We start from the raw sequence: 22129 nt of genomic DNA, 5'->3' as shown, positions 1-22129 counted from the left end.
AGCCTGTGCACCGCAACGAAGAGTAGCTTCTAGTAGCCACAACTAGAGAAAGCCTGTACACAGCAGTGAGGACCCAGCAGAACCAAAAATGAATAAATAAATCTTAAAAAAAAAAAGACATTTCCACCCAGATCTCTACCTGTCTCTCAGTCTCAATGTGGTTCAAAAGAAAACATCTCTTCCCTCTGAAACATTCCTTCACTACTCCCCATTCCAGCAGAGATACCACCATTTCTTTTAACAGTCCTGAAACTTTGACATTACCTTTGAAGGATCCTCTTTTAATCCCTGAATCCAATGGGAACATCCATTGCCACACCTCTTATCAGGGCTAATGTCTAATCCAAGCCTGGCACTCATGGGCAGAGCTGGACCAATGACCCATAGGCAGCACCTATGCCAGCTGGTTGGTCTGTGCTCCTCTGGTTAGCTTGAATATTAACTCTTTATATTTCTCATCATCTTTACTTCACCCTATACCCAGACTATATTAAGTCCTAGTTGATACTTCTATGTCTAGCTCCTACTGTCAACTTAAAAAATGCACCATGTGAGAGTTGTGAATTAAAGTTTTATTTGGGGCAAAAATGAGGACTATAGCCCAGGAGAGAGCATCTCAGATAACTCTGAGAAAGTGCTCCAAAGAAGTAGAGGGGAAGGTCAGTATATGTGTGATTTTGGTAAAGGGGAAGTACATGCAATCAAACACATATATTTTTTTTTTCTTTGCAGAAGGTTTCTGCTAGTCACGAGGCACACTTGTCACCATGAAGGATTTTAGTGGTTTTCTAGATATGGGAAGTTATAAGAATGAATTGGGCTCATAAAATTGGCTCTTGATTATATCTAACCATCTGAAGACCTGTTCTGCCAGTTTTAACCAAAGTATAGAGTGCCTCATTTCAGCTCTCCACCCTGAACTCCTTTCAGGGGGTGTTGAAAATTAGTAGCCGCAGCAGCATATGATTTAATCCTTGTAGAGGTAGATGGTAAGTACCAATGGCAAGTGCCAATTTGTGGTTGACACTAGCATCCTCTATTTACCCTGACACACTTAGCCAAGTCTTTCAGAAACACCACTCTTAACCTTCTCTGCTCAGTGGCCTTCAGTGTTTCCTGTGGTCTAACACACAAACCTCCAATTTCTCTGCCCAACCAGACCAATCCAGCTGTGTTTTCTGTATCCCTTTACCATATACTCCATGTTTCAGTTGAGCAGAGAACATCAAGATATATAATAGAACCTATAAAAATATCTTTTTGTTGTTTTTAAGTTACAAAAATAATACATTCCCATTTTAAAGAAAACATGTATACAAATTAAAAAAATAAAGGTGTGCCTTCCCCATCCTGCCCTTGCCTCCAATCCCATTTTCTAAAGGCAATCACTGACGTGGGTCCAGTCTTCCTACATCCTTGTAGCTTTCTCCAACAAGTTTCTTCCGAAGCTTCTTGGACTGAACCATCCCTTGTAGGGTCCGTATACCATTCAGTGCTTAGCTGCTTCCAGGTGTGTCCACTTTCCTTTTCAATTAACCTTGCAACTTCTTGAGGCTGAATGAAATCTGCATCTCTTCTTATACCTCTTATGTGCCCCTAGCACTGAGCCTCTGATAGGTATTTAATAAATACTTTGTGAAGACAGATTCTAGCTTCTTCTCCAGAAAGACACATGCAAAATCTCTAAATAAACTGACCACCTTTCCCTAGGGATTCCTAGGTGGCTCCGTGGTAAAGAATCCACCTGCCAATGCAGGAGACACAGGTTCAATCTCTGGGTCGGGTAGATCTTCTGGAGTAGGAAATGGCAACTCGCTCTAGTTTTCTTGCCAGGATAACCTATGGACAGAGGAGCCTGGCAGCTACAGCCCATGAGGTCACAAGAGTTGGATATGACTGAGCAACTAAGTTCACATACACACCTTTTCCTAACTTGGCTCCACTACCTAGCCTACAGCCCTGACACTGAGGGGCTGTCAATCAACCCCAGCTCTATGGCAGCAGGTGTGTGTGGAGCCCAAGCTCCCCTCCTTAGGGCAGAAGTACACGGAAGCAGGCATGCAAAGAATGAGAGAGAAAGGAAGGGATGGGGGCAGGGAAAGGGGCACAGGTCTATCTCAGCAGGGAACATAAGATCCCAGGGAAAAGTCTCATTTAAACTTTTGTCTTAATTTAAAGGTTTGCATGATAATGGTTTGAACTTCTCTGTGGTATAAGTTGGTAGGTTTCAAGATAGCATGAACTCCTATCTATCTCCCCAGCCCAGGGCACTTTCTGCCCCCAAAGCATCTAGGAACACCTTGAGCTTTGTGTGGACCCCTCTACCTTGGCCAAGCAGGCACCCTCACTGAGACTTCCTGCTTATGGGGCCCGGTCCCTCCTCTTGCCTTGATCCCCCAGAAAAGTTTCCCTCACCAAATGAAGACGAGCTGTGACAACCAAGTCCCTTGCCTGTTTCTAAGGCACCTGTGCCTCGAGACAGTTCAAGACGCTATCCCTCAATGGTATTTGAGCTGAGTTCTGGAAGTGCTTTGGAGATCAGAAAAAAGAGAAAAGGATAGTAGCTTCAGGTGCCAAGCCTTGTGTCCTGAGTCAACCAGGCAAACTTTGCTTTCATTTGATTAAATGGGTTTGTGCTTTAAAAAGAAAATAAGATTAACCAATAACCTAAAAAACCCAGACAGTCAAGCCCTGGAGATAAAACCTGTGTCTGGAAGTAAAGTTCAGGATTCAGTTGTAGCAAACTATAGTTTGAATCACCTCCCCTGAGTCTTTCCAATCAAGCTAGGGTCAGATGAAGCACGTATCCCTCTGCCCTCCCAGGCCAGTGGAACCTGCTGTTCTGAGCACAGAGGTTTCTGGTTTAAAGCAAAAAGCAAGGATAGGGAGGTTCTTGGGGAAAGGAGTGACAAAGTGCCAAGGAGTCCCAGGAGTGACTTTTCAGGGAGAGGGGCCACACTTGGGCTGGAGGAGTGGAGACACCTACCTTGACACCGCCGTCCGACTTCTTGTTCAATAGGCTTTTGGCAGCTGTGAAAACAAAGAGAAAAATCAAGTCTCCTGCATGGTACCCTCTCCTCAACCTGAAGTCTGGCAGCTGGATCCGCAAGAGACTGACATGTTTGACAAAGGGGCCAGGAATCTCCTGAAACCCCTAAATGAGGCCCTTCCTGAGGCCCCAGAGCAAGAAGGGCATCTCAGGCTGCGTCAGACCCGCAGGGTGGCACCCCAGGATTTCCTCTGCCATGGAAGAGGACTCAGCAGAAACAAGGATACTCCGGGCTTAGGAGAAAACCACCATCAACACTGGGGCTGCCTGGGAGATTGGGAACTCTGCCTTCAACAGCTTCCACCTAGGCCTGGAAGCAGAGTGCCAGGGTGAAAGGTGAGGGCTCCACCCCTAGATGCCATGGAAATTCTCAGGACGGCCAAGCTGCAAGGATGCAAGACATCTCCTGAGTGTTCTCAAGAAACAAGAGTGTCACAGTTCACGAAGGAGACCAGACGTGAGGACAGACAGACACAGACACGGAGACCGGGAGCACCCACAGGAGGGCTTTGCCGGGGGGCTGAAGCCTTGACGGGCAGGTCCTCAATGCCACCCTTTCCTCGGAGTCTAGTCTCTGGACCCACTGAGCAGAAAGGACTGGGCAGACAGACTCTAGCCAGGGACAGGGTGATGCTGATGAGCTCCACTAGGAAGGATGGGGATGTCTGTTGGCCACAAAGGCCACAGGAAGGTGGCAGGCAGTGGATGGGAGATTCCAGGGAGAGGGAATCAGTCCAACTGTCTGATCCACCCTGACTCTGATGGGCTTGCATCTTGGGTCTACTGCTTACTAGCTGTGTGAGTTACCTAACCTCTCTGAACCTCAGTTTCTTTATCTATAAAATGGGATCATGGCATGAAAAGCACTAAGCAGAGTGCCTGGCACATAGCAAGCCCTCAGCAAGTGTTAACAATGGTCAGTACTGCTGCAGCGCTTTCCTTCAGGTGGCCATTCCTACCCAAGCTGGGTCTCCCGAGGGAATCACAACAACTCTGACCTCCACAGACAGACTTTGGTTCTATCTCCAGTTAATGCTGGGGTGATCTGAAAAAAAAATTTTTTTTTACTGCACTTACTACTATGTCTGACCAGCCACTGTGTTAAGTGCTTTACATACATCAAAGTTCTCAACTCTGATAGCCCATTAGAATCACTTGGGAATTGGGAGAAAAAAAACAAAAACAAAAACCTTATGCCTATCCCATGCCCTAGGGATTCTGATTTTATTTGTCTGGGGTGGGGGTCTCGGCAACAGGGATATTTTTTGGACAAGTCTTCTCCTACAGGCAGCGTTGAGAGCCTTAGTCAAAAATGATTTTAACTGTTATTAGCTCCATTGGAGAGATGAGGAAACTGAGGCTGGGAGAGCTGCTGTGACTTGCTCGGGGTGAGGCAGGGCTAGGATCCAAACCCAGGGACGGCTGTCTGCACAGCTTCTGCACTCTATTGCCTTCCAGACCCAGAGGCTTGCAAGGTCAGACCTCACAATTTTGAGGCGCGTGGCTTCCCCCCGGCGGGGCGGGGCCTACCAGTGCGGCTGAACCCTAGTCCTGGTCCCCAGCGCAGGTCGTGGCCAGGCCAGAGCTGTCTCGGGTCGCCTTGGCCGCAGCCCTCACAGGTCGGCCAGGCTGTCAGGCGGGCGGCGCATTGGGAGGAAAGCCTCCTGCTGCCCAGCTCCACGTCCCCAGGCTATTGCCTCCTGAGAGTTGGCAAGCGCCCAGCATGCACGGCTGGTTAGGGGGCTCCGTAACACCGAGGCGCTCGCAGATGCCAAGTTAGGTGGTCCGTCCGGCATGCCCATCTCAGCCCGCAAGCATGGGACTCGCCTCCCTGGTGAACGGGCCTGGCATGCTGGCCCTCCTGGTGGGGTGGCAGGGAGCCGAGGCAGGCGGTCGGGGAGGACTCATGCCACGTACCTTGCCCGGCCAGGCCGGCGGCGCTCGCGGCAGGCGAGGCGGGGGCGGAGCTCTGCCTGCCAACTGAGGGGATACAGTCTCTCAGTGCACAGAGCTGCCGCAAAGCCACGGGGGCCAGTCAGCAGCGAGCATGCCCCAGCGCGAGGCGCAGGAACCCGCTGCCGCCGCGCACAGCAGGATCCGGGCGGCGTGGCCAAGCCGGCCGAGCTGGGGGAGCGGAGGCGCCGGGGGCAGGCTGGTGAGCAGGTGCAGCCAGTCCTGCAGCAGTCTGGGGACCTGAGAGGGCCAGGCTCGGACAGGTCGTGGGGAAATCCCGGGGCTCCACCTGTCCCACGACCACCTCGGGTGGAAGGTCTGCAGGCCCAAACCTGACTTGGAGAGGGGTGGCCGTCCTTTCCGAGGCAGCCCAGCCCTAGCTTAAGGCTGTGAGGAGTCAGAATCTCATCTGCAGACCTTCCTCCCGAGGGGACCTAAAGAAGGACATTTTCAGATGGCAGCCCTTTGCTTCGCCCACATTCCAAACGGTAGAGAGATGGGCACCTGGGGCCCGGGGAGGGTCTGTGGCCCTAGTTCACTGATGCTCCACATCCCCCAGCTTCTCGGAGACACAGGTCACTTTCCCTCTTCAAGGGAGATGGCCAGGGAAGGCTGTATTTCACAGTGTTCCAAAGGTGTAGATGCCCAAGAAATGAGCCCCCAGAAAGAAAATCAAGGCTGCTAAAGCAATACATTCTAGAAGCTCTGATTTCACCTTTCGCCAACCTGCTCAAATCCAGGGATAAGCTGAACTTTCTACTTGGGATCAACTCAGAAAACAGCCTCACTTGTTCCTGAAGAAGCACACAAGTGCCCTTTCTTCTTGATTATACCTATACATACCTCTTTCTAGAGAAGCTTCTGGAGACAGGCTCTGTCATCACCTGTCCCAGAGTCAGGGCAGAAGAGGTTATCCTGGAATGCTTGCAACATTATTATTATTTTTTTTTGTCTCTTGATCCAGGGCAAAGTGAGTGTGAAGGCCAGACAGAGTCTGAGCCGCAAGGGCAGGAGGCTCTTTAGGGACCAGCGAAGGTGCTGTGTCCTGACAGAGACCGAGTTCCTGAAACTAGGACACCAATTTCCTGAAATGGACAGAAGAAGCTGATGCGGAGGCTGTCTCAGGGCCGGGCACATGCTATTGATTTCCTAGCAGCCTGTTTCACGTCTCTTCTACTCAGAGCAAGAACAGATCACCCCATTCCAGGGTGGGCACAGAACTGCCCTTGAGCATCCTCTCGAAGGGCTTTCTTAAACCCAGAACATAGAAGCTGTAAGCAGAATTAGACAACCAGAGGCCCGAGGAGGGACAACAGCTCCACCTCTGCTGGAGGTGGCTCACTGTGCCCGCCTATCCCCATTTGTAAGGTGAATCCAAAACACAGCCTTTCCTTCACGGGTGCCCACAACACAAGACTGAGCCCTGACCAGGGTCACAGGTCCCTCTGAGGAGGACAGTCTCCCAGCTCACTGTCTAGTCCTGACCTTCTGGGGCCCTGTGGCTCGCAGTCTAGAGTTCATGAAACCCCAGAGGCAAGGCTGGAGGTTACAGGAACTACTGGAGCCAGGCCTATGGACTCAAGTTCAAGGGGCAATCTCTGCCCAGGGAGCTGTCCACCTGAGCCTTCTGCACACCGCTCCCCCCACCCCCACCTCGCACCATGGCTATGCAGAGGGAAAGCAAGGGAAGGAGTCTGGTTATGAGAAAGCAGGGGAAGTCTTGAACCAAACTAGTGGGGCTGGCAGTGAGGGGGAGGGAGGACCAGGGAAAAAGGCAAGCTGGGAAGAGACCTTTCTGTCTTTTAAGTCCTGTCATTACTCTTTTCCTCACAGAAAAGCCACGATGCTTCCCAACTGAAGGTGAACAATGATGGGGAGGCGGGGGGTGGGGAGGGGGGCGGGAAGGTGGAGTGTCTTGCATCTTAAAAAGAAATGTCAAGTGTGATTTACAAATTATTGGTCCCAAGTCTCCCAATTCCACGTACAAATTTAAGCAAGTTCCTTTCCCTCCATCCTGCTGGCCTGTTTCTTCATTTTTACGGTTAGTATCACAGAGAATATTTTAAGCATAGTCACTGTAAATGCTTTAAACATCTGGAATGATTTCTATTAGTCATCACTACTTGGACACAACGATGTAGATATCGTCCCAGTTGGCCAATTAATGGGGGTAACTGGGAAGATTCACTCTATCTCATCCCTTTCTTTTCCCAAGCACATCTTCCGGTGCCCTTGGAGACTGTCTAAAATCTTAAAGTGCTGAGAGTCTTCAGAGAATTAAGAATCCCCAAGGACAACGTAAATGGAAGACTGGGCAGGTTACTCCTTGTGAGGTTCTAGGAAACGCCGATCATAAACCTGAAGTCAAGTAAAGTCCCCCAGAATTTCAGGTTACAAGACTCAGCTGTAGCAGGGCCTCCAAACAGCATCCCCACCATCCTGGTCAAGGTGCTGCCTGAGATACCTGCATCGGGATGGCATGAACCTGGCAATGGCCCATCCTGACCCACTCACCTCAGAGAATGAAATGGCACAGCTGAACACATACCTGAAAAGTTCCTGGAGACAAGCATGGTCGTGAGGATGGCACCCTGGAAAAAGAAAAGGGTCCTGTGAATTCCATCAGGCTCTACAGAAGCATGCTCTGTTCTCAGGCAGAGTGCAACTGCTGCCGAGGGGCCCTCCTTGGGTACAATGTTCACAGCTCAGCTCCAGCCATGAGAGATTGTCCCAGCCGGCCGATTAATGGGGGTGATGACTGGGAAGATTCACTCTATCTCTCCTGTTGTGATGGGGCAGGGGGCGCACTGCCAAAAGGAATGATTTCAGGACGCTGGCAGCCTGGCCCAGAAGGCACAACTCACCTTCAGTTTTCTCCGGGCATTGAACTTGCGTAGGCACTCCACTGTCTCTTGACGATGCATCATAGATGCCACCGTGGACCGTTGCTGGAAGCCAAACAGACAGGCCTGTGAGCCCCCAGGCACATCCTCTGCCCTCTACCATAGTCCCAGCACTGGTGGCCTTGTGCTCAGCCACCCCAGAGTTGCTCCAAAGGTAAGATGAGGTCATAGATGTGAAAAATGCTTTTACAATAAAAGCTCTACCCAAAACTCAAGGTTATGTAAGGACAATAATTTGAACATGAAAACACCACCAGTAATTGATGCTTGATGAGGGTGCCTGAGAGAGCATTTTGATCTTCCTTAGGGGATGGAGGCTATAGAAAGGGTGAGTATTCTGTGTGTTGTGATCCTGCACCTACTATTTAGTGAGCACCTAATGCACTCCAGATTCTGGGCAGTGAGAAAACAGGAAGGGGTCCTGCTCTCTGCAGAGAACATTCATTCTTTCCAAGAGCTCCTCTCAGCAGCCCCCTACAAGGTCCTAAATGAAGCTGTGATGTGAGAAACTGAGGATCTTTACCTTGAAGCATCAATTCTCTTCACCATTTTGGATGTGAATTTTTCTTCAATGTATTACTGCTAACTTTTAAACAGAGTCCCTTAGACATGATTTACATTTCCCTGATAACTCAGGGTCAGCAATATAAGCATCAATTATTACATAATATCCTAATACAGAGGTGTCCTCAGGGGCTACTGAGATATACAGGATGATAGGGTGTAGGGCCCACAAACATGCCCCCAGAACATACTATTCCCACAATTCTTGAATACCCATTTTAAGTGGCTCATCCCTTTACTCTGCTCTTGTTATATCTTGGCTAGTCTGCTAGAAAAATAAAACCTACAACATGTAGCCCGGTGCCCACACCCCCACGGGACCACCCTGCCATCCTTGCTCTCATCCCTGGCTTCTCCCTTTCCTGGTTCCTGAAGCAACTCTCCCTTCTGTTGACCTTCTGGAGTGGGGTGTGGGTATGTGTGTGTATCATATTTCACTTCCTCCTCCAAAGTGTAAACTTCTAAACCAGAGAAATGAGAGATGATCGAGCAAGAACTTCTTCAGTTCCAGCCTTCCCCCCACAAGCTGATTTTCACCCCCCTGCAACCTAATCCCAGGTCTCAGAAGCATCACCCCTCATGTGCTGGCCCCCTGACCTGGGCTCCAGAGCCCCTCTCTTGTGCTGTCCAAACACTGGTTCTTCAATTAGCCTGTATGTGTATATATATATATATATATATATATATATATATATATATATATTGTTTTTTTACATAAAACAAGTCAAATTATCTTCCAGATTAGTAGATAGGACACCTTCTTCAGGTCTCACATTGAGCCAAAATTTAGCCAATATTTTAAACCCTTTATTCTGGATAATATTCTTCTCTGCAGTCAACATAATATAATCAATGGCAAGATTTTAAAACTTCCCCTCACTCATCCATCTTCTCTAGCAGTATCATCGGTCTCTCTGACTGCACTGCCTCTTTCAGTGAAATAATGAAACAATGCTTCTAACTGGTCACAGGCAACAGGCTCTCTTCCATCTTTATCATGGACTTTCTGAAGCATCTCATTATAGACCCTCCCTTCCTGAGACCTCCTGTTTTGTAGGATCTCCTGATCTTCCTTCTCCCATGGACATTCTCATTCGCAGCCCCCTTTGCTGGCTCCTTTCTGGGCCACTAAATGCTGGTGGCCATATCTTCTCTTACAACAGCCCACAGTAAGGATTCAATTAGCAGAGAACCAATCCCATCTATTTCTATAGCCCCAACACCATCCATACAGAAATGACCACAACCTGTATTTCTGATTAACTTCTCCATACTTCTAACTCCCCACGGGATGTCTCCAGCTGGAGGCCCCCATACTTAACATGTATGAAACTAAAATCATCATCTTTTCTCATAGAAGGGCTCCTCCTCTAGGTTTCCTCTGGGTCAGTGAATGGTACAACCCTCCAGCTCAGTTACCAACTCAAAACCTGGCAATTCCCACAGATTTCTCTCTCAAAAGAACTTCACTTTCCAAATCCAGTTGGTCACAAAGTCCATTTTATTATCTCTCTCAAATCTCTCTCAAATGTGTCCACTCCTTGCCACACCACCTATCCTATCATTACCCTTAGCTGAAACCTTGTCTGGCCTTGCTTAGACAACCACAACAGCTTCCTTAGCTCTCTCTGCCCCTGCCTCTTCAATTCCATTTTCTACACAGCTTCCAAAGCGATCTTTCTTAATTGCATATTTCATTCCCTTCCTCGAAACTCTTAAATGGTTCCCTATGCTTTCAGAATAAAACCCAAACTCCTTAGGCAGAAACTTGTATGTCACTGGCATTGTTTTTGGCTTTGTTCTCTTATATTCCTGTAGCCCTACCTTCACCTACAACCAAACTACTTAACATTCCTTAAACTCACCGTAATTCCCCATGGCCACTCACCTTAGCCCGTGCTAACCTCAGTCTGCAGGTTATCATCCTGGGGAATTTCCCGTAATCTGCCGAGAACCAGGACAGAGCTCGCCTCCTCCAGGCTTTCAGCAATCCCACTGCCCACCAGAGACGGCAGGGGCTCCTATACACTCGTTAGATTTTTTTTTACGTACTTGTCACATTGCACTGGTTGCCTGCTTGAGTGCCTGTCTCCCCAGATCATCTCTGAGATCTGTGGGGGAAGGCACCAGGCCTTATTCATCTTTGTATCTCCAGCACACAGGGACCAGCACCAAAGAGGCATTCAGTAAACATGGAAAAGAGCAAATAAATACATGCATCATGGTTTGTCAGGAGGCCTGACTATAGCAGACCCTGTTTGAAAAGAGATATTGCAGCCAGATAGAACTTTACACAAAAACAGAGCATGATGAAGACCCACACCGATAGCCTGGGGGCTCTCCTAGGACGAGGTTTGTGACTGAACTTCAGAAGCTCTTTTTTCATTGCTCACAGGCCTCTTTTGTTTATTTGTTGGGTCTCATCACCTTCCCATTAGAGTTGTCTGATTTGGGATCTGGATATGCACTCCAGGCATGGCAATTTACTTTTGAGTTCTGCTGGCTGCTTTCTGTCATCGACCGGAGTCTCCAAGGGTCAACCTAAGCCCTCATTCAACAGCAAAACTAAATTATACCTGCCAAATGAGTGGGGGAAGGTCACGGAGAGGCTAGTTAGTCCCAATCGCTTCCCTGGCTTCTCTTGGTGACATTTGCTGCCCCTGGGCCCCACCCAGTCCCCTGTCCCCCCTCTGCAGCGTCTTAGCTCAAGGCCCCAAGTGATTATTCTCTAGTCACAAGAAGGGGGGTAAAGACAGTGCCATGAGCATGTTGAGAGCTGATATCCTGGATCTCCTTGACCTCGGGAGAAGACACTTACACAGACCCATGGGTGCTTGAGAGCCTGGTCAGCCGTGATACGCTTTGCGGGGTTTATGGTCAGCATCTGGTTGATCAAGTTCTTGGCTTCTGGAGTCACTGTGTCCCACTCTGGTGATGGGAACTAAGAAATGGGAACAGGAGAAGGAGGGATATGAAATCTGTGCACCTTATGCCCCCTGTAACCAGGGTTACAAGGTTAACCCTGGTTAACTATCGAAAGCTGCCTAGCATGAAGTGGGCTAAGCACTGAGTATCCCAGGACCTGAGTCAACTTACAGACTGGGAAAGAAGAACAGAACAATCATGGTTAGAATGCCAGATATCATACCAGGGGACCCTGACACCTTCTGGTTCAAGTCCATCTCCCTACGAGGAGGAACCCGCTGCTCAACACTATGCCCAAGGCCCCACGGCAGTGGGAGGAGCCGCCACACTTCTCATCGCTATGTCACACGGCGCACTACACAGCCACAAATAACAGAACAAAGGGCTTTAGTGGACTCCGTGATTTTACAGCCACCAACAATGGCTGTGCAAAAAAGCTGCTCCCTGGGACAGGTGGTGACAAGAGTTGAGGCCTATATGGTCCTCAAAATCCCTGACACTCCCCACACCCTGCAACATACTCAGCACACCCCCTTCCCCTGGACAGAGGGGCAGGAACAAACTGGTCCTTACATCATAGGCTCCAGCCTTGATCTGCTGATACAGCTTGTGCTGATCCTCATCCCAGAAAGGAGGGTAGCCCACCAGGAGGATATACAGGATGACCCCTACAAGACAGAACACAGGTCACTGGGGTCAGTCACCTGCTTTGCTGAAGAACCAAGAAAAGCCACATGGGGCTCTGAGCCACCCAGAAAGTCAAGGACCATCCCAGAGAGAGAGGTGGATGGCCGCCGACAATGCTGTGCCACTGTGCTTCACACCCCACGTCACCACGCCATGTCTGGGATTTCTTCAGGCACAACCCACCCACTAAGGCATGGGTAAATCCCTCTTTGAGAAGGAAACATCATCATCATCTAGGAAGCTGGGGAGGAGGTTGTGATGGGAACAGCCATCCCGGGGGACACCAGAGCAAATGCTGTGACTTCACATATACCAGATGCCTGTGGGACCCGCAGGGAATAGCAATGCCTCTTTCTTGTCATCGCTGGAAGTTGAGCGCCCTTAACACCAAAAAGCTGAGTGTGTGGAATGGGCTTACCGCAGGCCCAGATATCCACAGGTTTTCCATAGGGATCTTTCCTCAAGACCTCAGGGGACAAGTAACCTGGGGTGCCAGCAAAACCTGTAGCGGAAGAGAGAGCGGAGGCACACTGAACCCACTTTCTCTCTCATTAAATCCACATCAGCAGTTTTCCCCAAGTCCCTTCTTACTCCTGTTGATTTGGCTACATAAGCTCTCAGCACTTGGGCAGCAAGAGACGACGGGCTGGGCTTCTTGTAGTGCCCGGAATCTAAACCAGAGGGCAAATACATGTGCCTTAAAGGAACTTCCATTGTCCCCGGAGGCAGCAAGAATGCAGTGCTGACAGCAGCTAGTCTCACTGTACTGCGTCACGGAGGGCCAGGGGGAGCTCTCTGCCCTCCCTGCCTCCAGTCTCTGAGGAGGCCAGGACCATTAAGGGTCTGGCTTGTAGTTCTGAAAGAGGAAGGCAGATCAGGAAGAGGAGGAAGGGCGGGAGCTGCATTCCAGGAAGACGGGGTCACGCTTACCAAACCAAGCCTGTTGCTCCCCCTGTACTTCGATGGCTAGGCCAAAATCAGCCAGCTTGACGGCAGCACCCTTGCATTTACTCGCCAGCAGCAGGTTCTCAGGCTGTATAAGGAAGACAGAGAACCTCGTGAGGCACCAATCCCGCAGCCCAGACGAACTTAGCTTGGGACCATGCAGTACTATCACCTGGCACCAGGTGGCGCCAGTGCTTCACAAACAAGAGGCAAAGGGGAGCCGGGCAGTAAGTACCTTCAGGTCCCGGTGGACGATGTCGTGCTGGTGGATGTGGTTAACACTCTCCAGAATCTGATGTATACAGTGGCTGCAAAAGCACGAAAAGAAAGGTTAGTGCAGGGTTAAACCATCCACAACCACATGCCGTAGACTAAAGCACTTAACTCTGGGTCATGGATTCACACAGAACCACTGAACGAGGAGCTAAAACCTTGGACTTCGGACACCATCTGTTCAACCTACTTTACGAAAGAGGAAACTGAGGCCCAAGCAGACTAAGTGGTTTGTCCAGGGTCTCCCACTAGATAACAGCAGAGGACAGACCAGAACAGGGTCCACCAAGCCTCCTTAGATTGTGAAGGCTCAGCATATCCAATTTGTTTCTAAGAAAGAATACCTCAGACACCTGAGAAAGAGACACCATCCAACCCCTTCCTCCTTTCTCTTTCCCCCTATAGTAACTGTGTTCTTGGAGAAGAGGCTTGTGGTGGCAACTCAGGAAGGATAGTCCCACCAAGCCTAAGTTGTTTTGGGGGTAGGTAAACATTTATCAAGCACCTATAAGCACTGGACTGGGTATCACACCAGCTGTATAGGGGACGCAGTGCCGGCCCTGAAGTTTATCATCTGGTAGGGGAGAGAAAATGAGTACACAGGCATCATTGAGAAATAAGACACTTAAGAGAGTCCCAAAGCAGCCCCCCCAAGGAGCATTTCTCATCATGCTTTTGCACAGAAGAAGACAAACTAGCATAGAGTCACATTGGGCTGCTGATTCTCAAATTCTCGAAGGCCGTCCACCTTCCAAACCATCCTCCACGCCTGTGGTCAACTCCCGGTGGAGTGCCCCAGCAGTCCAGAGCACTGGTGAAAACCAGAGGATGATTTTGGCCTCCAGGGGACATCTGGCAACACCTGGAGACACTGCTGGTTGTCACCACTGAGAGGGAGGGTGCTATTGGCATCTAGCAGATAGAGGCCAGGGATGCTTCTAGACCTACAATGCACAAGAGGGGTCCCCACGACCAACAATGATCTGGCCCATACATCAGTAACCTGGACTGACAGTATTCCTTCCTCTGAAATCTGAGGCTGGGGCTTCCACAAGAGCCAAAGTGTCTCTCTGGGTTCCTGGAGGCTGAGGCTCAGGCCTCCCCATAAGGACATGGTCCAAGAGTAGGCCGAAGAGACTTTAAGACTGAGCTGAAGAGGCGAGTCTCCACAGAAATATATAATTAGAACAGAGCCAAGCTAGCAGGGAGAGCCTTCTGGCCAAAAATGGCAAAAGTGCGAAGTGTCCCAGCAGAGCCAGGCCAAGCCCACTGGTACAGTCACCCGCCCCAGCTCCCCCTCCTCCCCGCCAGGCTCCCTGAGCTATCACCGCCTCCTCCTCCCGCCCCAGAGCCTGGTCCTCCCCTGCTGGCACTGGAATTCATCTCCCACTTGAGAATTTTTCCTGAGGCTGAAGCATCTGAAGCTGATCAGCAAACGTTGGCCTCTAAGGGTTGAGAAATCTGTGAGGAAGCTGTGTCCCCCCCTCCACGCCCCCAGAGGCAGCCAGAGCTGCCACATATGCCTGAGAAGGCTGCCGGCAGGACACTCAAAGTCAGGTTGTCAGGACATCACCCTCAGAAAAGATTCGGGGGTGGGGGAGGAGCCAGGGCAGGAAAGGCAAGCCAAACAAGTGCCCAAGAGCTGTGGTGTGGGAGGAATTCTGCTGCGTCATGTGAAGAAGCTGCCAGGGTTTCTTAGAGGGCTGGGGGCTGAGGGGTGTGGCTGAGGAATGGTCCTCCAACCTGAAAAGCTGGTCCTGGTGGTCAAGACACAAGGTGATGATGGGTGAAATCTCCCAGGAAGTTCCCTGTATAGATTATTAGCCCAGACGTTTACACTCCTTTGGGACACAAACCATGTTTTCCCCATCTCTGGATCATTCCCAGGATGCCTTGTATGCAGCAGAATTTGTCAGAAGAAGGAAGTGGAGATAGGGAGAGCCCCTGGGCCCTCGTGAGTATACAGCGGTGCAAAGGAAAGGTATTTCTGGTGTGACAGGGTGAAAGAGATTTGTAAGAGCTTTGCAGAAAACTGATCTGGGAGTGCTGAATTATTAACTTCTAAGCATGCCCATGGAATGTAGCCTGAGTCCAACTCTACAGAATCTTTGTCCAGGTAAGAGCTCTTCTGATCGCTTCCAAAGACGGGTCAAACAGGCACAATGCCCTGCCCCCTAAGATGGTTAAGAGGCACACTTACGCCACAGGGCCCTTGTCTCACCTGGCATCGGCTTCACTGTAGTATTCCCTGGCCACAATGTCTTCAAACAGCTCTCCGCCGGTAACACTGCAACCAACAAAGAGGGTCAGAGGAGGCAGCATCCAACAGGTAACCAACAGCCACACTGTACAACGGCTTTCAGAGACGTGTCAACTCTACATGTGCTTTGTCTGCAAGCTCAAAACACACCAATCCTTCAATTAAACGGAGCTTCTTCCTGGGACAATGTGAGCCCTCCCCTCCTCCGGCACATTTCTGTTTCTATAATTTGTAGATTACCTAATACTCTGGTAAAGATGAATGTACAGGCAGTTAAGAGAAAGTAACTGACTTATTCGAACAGTCTTAGCTTTATTTGAGACCAATATGAATACTAAAATCCAGCTGCCCAAGAAGGACTGACCTACTACTGAAGTTGAAGAACAATGAGACCAAGGACACAGAGGCCCAACCCTGAAAATACCAAAGAGGCATTTCCATTCAGTGAAGAACCACTTTTAAGACGTTAAACCACAACCAGAGTGGAGGAGAGACCAATGGGAGCCCAGTTTACAGCTAATAAAAGGTGCCTTCAGTTTCCCAGAATTCTTAAGGTCATGCAAAGAGCTATGTTCTATATCTCCACCGAGAAACAAGAAAAAAAAAGCATCTGCACAAGGTGTGCTACTGAACAGAAAATGCAAGAGCAATGCCACCCCAGGGTCAGAGCCCTGGAGAAACACTGAGGGAGCAAGGAGACCCTTGGCAATCAGCTCATTACCAGAGGATGTTCAAAATCAAACCCCTCTCCACGGGCAAAGGAGAGGGACCCTTGGCAGAGGCTGAAGACTCAGTTTAGGGCTTTTTTTCCAAGCCTTCCTCTTGACCCAGCTGGAGGGAAAGGCCCCCACACCCTCAGAAAGTGGCACTTACAGGTCAAACACGAGGTAGTGAAACCCTTCTTCAGAAATACTGTCATGGAGGCGTACTGCAAGAGAGGAGATGGGGACAGAGATTAACAGAGAGAAAACCTGGAAAGCCTACTCCTCTCCTCCTTGGCCACCCCAGCCCTGCCCCATCCTGTCAGCCCCACAGGCTCTCTCCCAAGAAGGGGCAGATGCCCAGCATCCCTGGGTCCAAGATGCGGCCGCAGAGCAGAGATGACCAGACCACAGGTCCAGGGCTCGGGTCAGCACCTCAGACTGCCTCAGATGTAGGCGAGAGACAGAAGCTTTGTGGCAGGCAAGACAGAAAAAAGCAGGAACCTTCTTCTGAGAGCGACTGGTCCCAGCGAAGGTGATCCTGGGATGTGATGTGTGAGGGTGATGTGTGAGGGTGCAGTGCAGAGTGAGAAGCACCTAGGGATGCAGACGGCAGAGGGACAGAGAATGACAAGATGGGAGACCCTGGAGTAAATGGGAGCAGAAGAGTTGGGGGGAGGGGAAGAAGTGGGAAAGGCAGAGCCCAGCAGGCAACACACAGATTCAGGCAACGACAATAACCATTTATTAAGTGCTGACTACGTGCCAGGCCTTGAGTTAGGCTCTTTGCCGTACATTACTTAAGCTACAAGTATGTATCGAGGGCTGACTGTGTGTGGCAGATGGTAGGATTTAGGAAGGACATAGTGTCTACTTCAAGGAGTTTAATATTCCTGATGACCACTCCGAGATAAGTATTACTCCCATTCCACAGATGAGGACAATGGAGGCTCAAAGGCATAGAGTTTCTTGCTAAAGGCCAAAGATCTGGTGGGTCCAGATGTGAACACAGCTCTTTCTGACTCCGAATACTGGTTTATGCCAGTGTTTCCTCCAAGAAATGTGGAGGATCCCACACACCCAGGCGACAAAGCAGTGGAGCCTGGAGAGAAACGGCTCACGAATGTGCCCACAAGATGGGTACGGGAGGCTACTGCATGGAGCTGCAGTAGAGGTGAAAGAAAAGCTGGTGAGCAGACTCTCTTCCCACTCAGCCTCCAGAGCTCTTGGGCAAGAGCCCAACCTGATGCTGCTGAGGTCTCCTCTTCAGGCTTCGGCCCACAAAGCCACCTCAGGGGGTTAAATGCCAACTGCCCCCCTCAGCATCATTCTAATGCAAATGCACCTCTGCTTTGACCAACCCTCCCGCTCAGGTCCCTTCCCTCACCTGCACTCGCCTGATGGAGAGCCTGTGTCCCAAGGGGCTCCCTCTGTTTGACCTTCATGCAGTTCCAAGAGCTCCTCACAGAGCACTTCAGCAATGGCCTGACACCAAACCAACCAGTGAAGTTCTCAGATACAAAGAAATCTCTTCTGTGTCAGGCCCCTACCAGCTCGAATGATACCTTCCATTTCCAGTGTGAGGGCATCTCCTCAGGACTGAGGCACTTCCCTACCTCCCCTTTCCCCCAAAGCAAGATGAGCTGAATGTAAAATCTAGGCCCTCAGCCATCGCTGGAGCCCTGAGCTTTTCCTCACTTGACAAATGAGGACTCGGGCCTGCCAGGGCGAGAACCAGGGCCCAGCAATTGTTTATGCTTCATACTGCCGACCTTATTAGATCTGATCTGGTTACTCAACCTCAAAATTCCACCAGAACTCAGTACTTTTGCAATTTACCAACAGAATCAAAGGCGGGTAGTACTCCTAAAATCCCTCCTCCTCAACTGATTCTCTCCTGTACTTGGGCGAACAAGCTCATACTTCTCTAGGCCTGTGGGTGACAGAGTGAAGAAGCTACAGCGAGACCCTTGCCTCCCCTCTACCGTCACTAACCCAGGCATGCTCAGGCGAGCTCCTCCAAAGCCGAGCTCCCCCAAAGCCATGCCACCCTCATTCCTGACTTGTGCTTCTCTGGCCGGAATGGGTGTCTCACGCTGAGCCCTGCTGCAGCTGCTGCTCCCTCGCTTCCAAAAGGACTTTCCGTTTAATTAAAAATTTGCTATTAAAAAGCATTAAAGTGTGTAATACAAATAATCCCCTGGAAATCAGCTGTCCCAGAAGCTAAAGACCAGCTTCATTAGGGAGGTGACGAACAGCAGCAGGAGGAGGCACTAACAGGGCAGCAGGTACAATGCTAATAGTGATTCCCAGGGGAGTCCTGGCACCTGGCTATCCTAATCCCAGACCCACACACCCCACCCCCCCAGCCCCGAGCCCAACAGGGCAAAAAGGGCAGGCACCCATGCCTCTGCCCGGACAGGGAGTCATTGGCACTTGCCCTTCACCAGTAAGACCACACACAGAGTCCAGGTGTGAGGAAACTGGGAGGGGAATCAGATGAGCAGAGATGCGAGGAAGACGAGTCCTCCCAGGCCACCCAGCCCAGAGGTCCGCTTTGATGTGTGTCTCAGGGCCAGGCGCCGCCAAGGCAAGGAGGGACAGGTGTGGAAGGCTCCATCACTGAGCAAGACTGCTATCTTTCTTTTTCCATTTGTAAAGAAAATGAACAGGGGACTGAGGACAAGAGGAGAAACTTGATTGCACCGCTCTAAGTGCCAACCTAGCAGATTCTTGATAATAAAGATCCAAATTATAATACCTAACACTTAGTTGAGCCGTTTCAATGTGCCAGGCATTATGCCAAGTGCTTTACACATGTTATTTGATTGAACCCTTGCATTAGCTCTGTGGGGTAGGTACTTCTATTAACGTCTGTGTAACAGGACAGGAAACAGAGGCTCCAAAAGAAACTCACCCAAAGTTACACTGAGTGGCAGAGCTGAGACTTGAGGCCATAGCAGGCCAATATCAAGATCCCTGATTTTGTAGAACTGCCCGGAGGGAGTCACTTTCTCCATCCTCTTGGGCAAAGGAGCTCTAACCTGTCCCTATTAGCCCTGGCCATTCTGACTTGCTCAACAATGTCCATGTGGCACCCTCCCTGAAGCAGGCGTGGCTGGACACGCCATGGACACAGCTGTGAACAAGAGAAACCCAGCAGCCTCTTGGGGGATGGGCTTTAAAGAAGCACTTATACAAACACATAACCAAGCATTAGGGGCTGTCGGGAAGAAGTAAAGGATGTGTGGGGGAAAAAAATCCAATACCCAGGCCATTCCATAGTCATGAGAGGGTATGGAGGCCAAGGAGAACCAGACCAACCTTAGACAGGAAGATCTGGGAAAAGAAGCACGAAGCATTTGCTGCATTACAGTCGTAAACCTAGCTATTGTTCTTTACAAACTGTGGAAGGAAGAACAGGCCAAAAAAAACACACTCAGTGTCTCATACCTTCAAGTACTGACAAAGCCACAACCCAAATCTTGTGGCTATTTCCAATTCTTTAAAAACCACCGGACAGTATGCCATATTTTAACTAACAAACTTTGGTCAAAAAAGCACTGACAAAGTATCACTGTTCATGTCCATGGAAATAACACGGCGGGGGAGGAGGTCCTGTCATCCCAGGGGGCTGGTGAGGGAATGAAGGCTGCCCTCTAGGAAGGAGCAGGTGGGCATGGATCTGGGAGCTGCTCACTTATGCTCCAATGTTTCCATCCCTTTCTTTGCAACTGTTATTGCTACACTTACTATTTATTAGCTGTGTGTGGCCTGGGCCCAAGGTAAAAGGCAGCCAGGCTTGAATAACATGTGTGAACTGAGTTGGGGCTGGAGGGACTACTTCTGGGAGCTGGAATCTCCAGTTTTATCACCTCCATTGATTTCCTAGTCCTCGTTCACTTGCTCAACCTTCTCAGAACAACTCTGTTAAGAGGCACAGATGACAAAACGGAGGCACAGGTAAGTAATATCATGTGCCAGAGGTCACAGCTGCCCAGCAAATCCCAGATCCAGACCTGGAGGACTGGACACCAAGGCCACAGACCTTTGCTTCTCCATATGCTGAACCAGCAGCATGAGCTTCACCTGGAGATGCGGGGAAGCTCAGGTCCACCCCAGACCTACTGAATCAGAACCTGAATTTTAACACGATCCCTAGGTGATTCACAAGCACATGAAAGTTTGACAAGTTCTGCTCTAAACCACAATGCTAGGCTGTGATCGAAACTGCTGGGGCAGCTCAGCACGAAGGAAGACAGAGTCTATTCATTAGAGGAATTCAGAGCAGGGAGCAAGCAGATCACAGGTAGAAGACACTTCATTCAGACTCTAGACGATCAGCACTACTGCCGTTTCCTCCTCTCAACTCTGCACCTCTGGCCACTCTCCCAGGGCTGTTTCAGGTTCTGCAGTTATGCCTCAAAACCAACAGGCTTTAAAAAAAGACTTTATCTCTTAAAGCAATTTTGGGTTCATAGCAAAACTGAGAGGAACACACAGAAGCTCGCACCTACCCGCTGTCCCCACGCACGCACAGCCTCGCCCACTGTCAACACCTCCACAAAAGAAGCACACTCATCACCACTGATGAACCTACACTGACACAGCATTATCACCCAGACACCACGGTTTACATTAGGGGTCACTTGTCCAATAGGCTTTCAATTCCTGGGGTAGAGTTATCTATCAAGGGAAAAAACTGGGGGTGCCTGGCTCCTTGTACCAAATACCCTTTGGAATGCAAGTGCCGGTGAGTCTGACAATGATCAGGGGTGGACCACGTGCTCTCTGCTTCCTCAACTCTGCACCACTCTTGGGCTGGTCCACTGGTATCCCTGTACGATGGAGTTAGAAGCTAAAGCCAAAAGGGCCACCGCTCTGAAGGATGGAGCAGTGGAGAGAGAAGAGGAATAGTGAATTAAGGGGACAAAACGGGCTCCTCTTCTGCCACAAGCCAGGTCAAGATCCATGGCAACCCCCATCTCCTGGACCCACAGCTCCCCCTCATCTCTAGGAGTCCTGGTTCCCACAGGATGGACAGCCTGGCCAGATCGTTCTCCCAGGACATGGTCCTGACTACTCATCCTTTCCTCTCCCTTCCCTTGACCCCAAAACAGGGCCTCAGACCAATGCCCCTAGGGTCTGGGAGCAATCATGAAATGGAAGCACAGTTCCAGGCAATGAGATGCTGACAAAGGGAGAGGGCCTTGCCTGGCCTTCCCTGGGTCCTGCTGTCTCCCTAACAGAGCAGATGGCTGGGGGAGACAGTCCCTCCATCTGCCTTGATTCTGCACTGGGGACTGGTGGTTAAAGAAAAAAGGGCTACCAAACCAAGTCAAGTCTAAAAGGTTCAAAAGTATATATCTAATTTTTGAAAGCACAGAAAAAGAAGGCTGGAGTGTTTTCCAGCTAGAATTCCAGTTCTGTACTTCCGGGTTGATTCTCAATTGTCTTTACCCTACCCTGACCCTTCTGTGGTCAACCACGCCCATGTTGCAGGTAAGAAGGACATGGTTCCACCTCTTGCACCATCGACCCCACCCTTTGTTCTCCCCTCCCTCCAGGGCGGGCAGTTCATCATTGCTCTGTGAGTTGTTCACTTGGGGCGTAAGGAAAGGAAGTTGTTGTCCTCAGACCCTGAGACCTGGGACTGGAACACCAAAACGCTTCTGTGCTTGTGGATGGCTTTAGTCACCCACCCGCTTTTTTTCTCCTGTTCTGGCACTGCTAGCTCAGAGTGACAAGCTCATAAAGCCTAGAGGTACCAGGTAAGCAGTAGAAAGTTAACAGTACAGACAATGGCCAGCAGGCTAAGGGGGCAGTCACTGCCCAGGTCCAGCTGATTCTGGCCATGCATGGATGTGGG

At 50.1% G+C, this 22129-nt stretch overlaps 1 protein-coding gene across 19 annotated transcripts in view; it reads right to left on the bottom strand.

Annotated features, from left to right (window-relative positions):
* Positions 1-22129, bottom strand: part of CAMK2G (calcium/calmodulin dependent protein kinase II gamma) — a 55018-nt gene that overhangs the window by 18636 nt on the left and 14253 nt on the right. For 9 of the 19 annotated variants that reach the window (XR_006270859.1, XM_043476524.1, XM_043476528.1 and 6 more), the window contains exons 4-14: positions 16433-16487; positions 15521-15586; positions 13262-13334; positions 13012-13114; positions 12500-12583; positions 11968-12062; positions 11288-11410; positions 7867-7950; positions 7551-7593; positions 4967-5029; positions 2987-3030 (exon numbers count right to left, since the gene is read on the bottom strand). Coding sequence is in view for 18 of the 19 variants with exons in the window: in XM_043476524.1 (XP_043332459.1) it covers positions 2987-3030; positions 4967-5029; positions 7551-7593; positions 7867-7950; positions 11288-11410; positions 11968-12062; positions 12500-12583; positions 13012-13114; positions 13262-13334; positions 15521-15586; positions 16433-16487 (833 nt within the window). In the remaining variant the exon portion in view is untranslated. The remainder of the gene's footprint in view (positions 1-2986; positions 3031-4966; positions 5030-7550; positions 7594-7866; positions 7951-11287; positions 11411-11967; positions 12063-12499; positions 12584-13011; positions 13115-13261; positions 13335-15520; positions 15587-16432; positions 16488-22129) is intronic. The other 10 variants (XM_043476527.1, XM_043476543.1, XM_043476533.1 and 7 more) reach the window with 2 other exon arrangements.

This window comes from Cervus canadensis, chromosome 8, assembly GCF_019320065.1.
Source record: "Cervus canadensis isolate Bull #8, Minnesota chromosome 8, ASM1932006v1, whole genome shotgun sequence".
NCBI classification, from domain to species: domain Eukaryota; kingdom Metazoa; phylum Chordata; class Mammalia; order Artiodactyla; family Cervidae; genus Cervus; species Cervus canadensis.
This window is presented reverse-complemented; position numbering and strand designations above follow the sequence as displayed.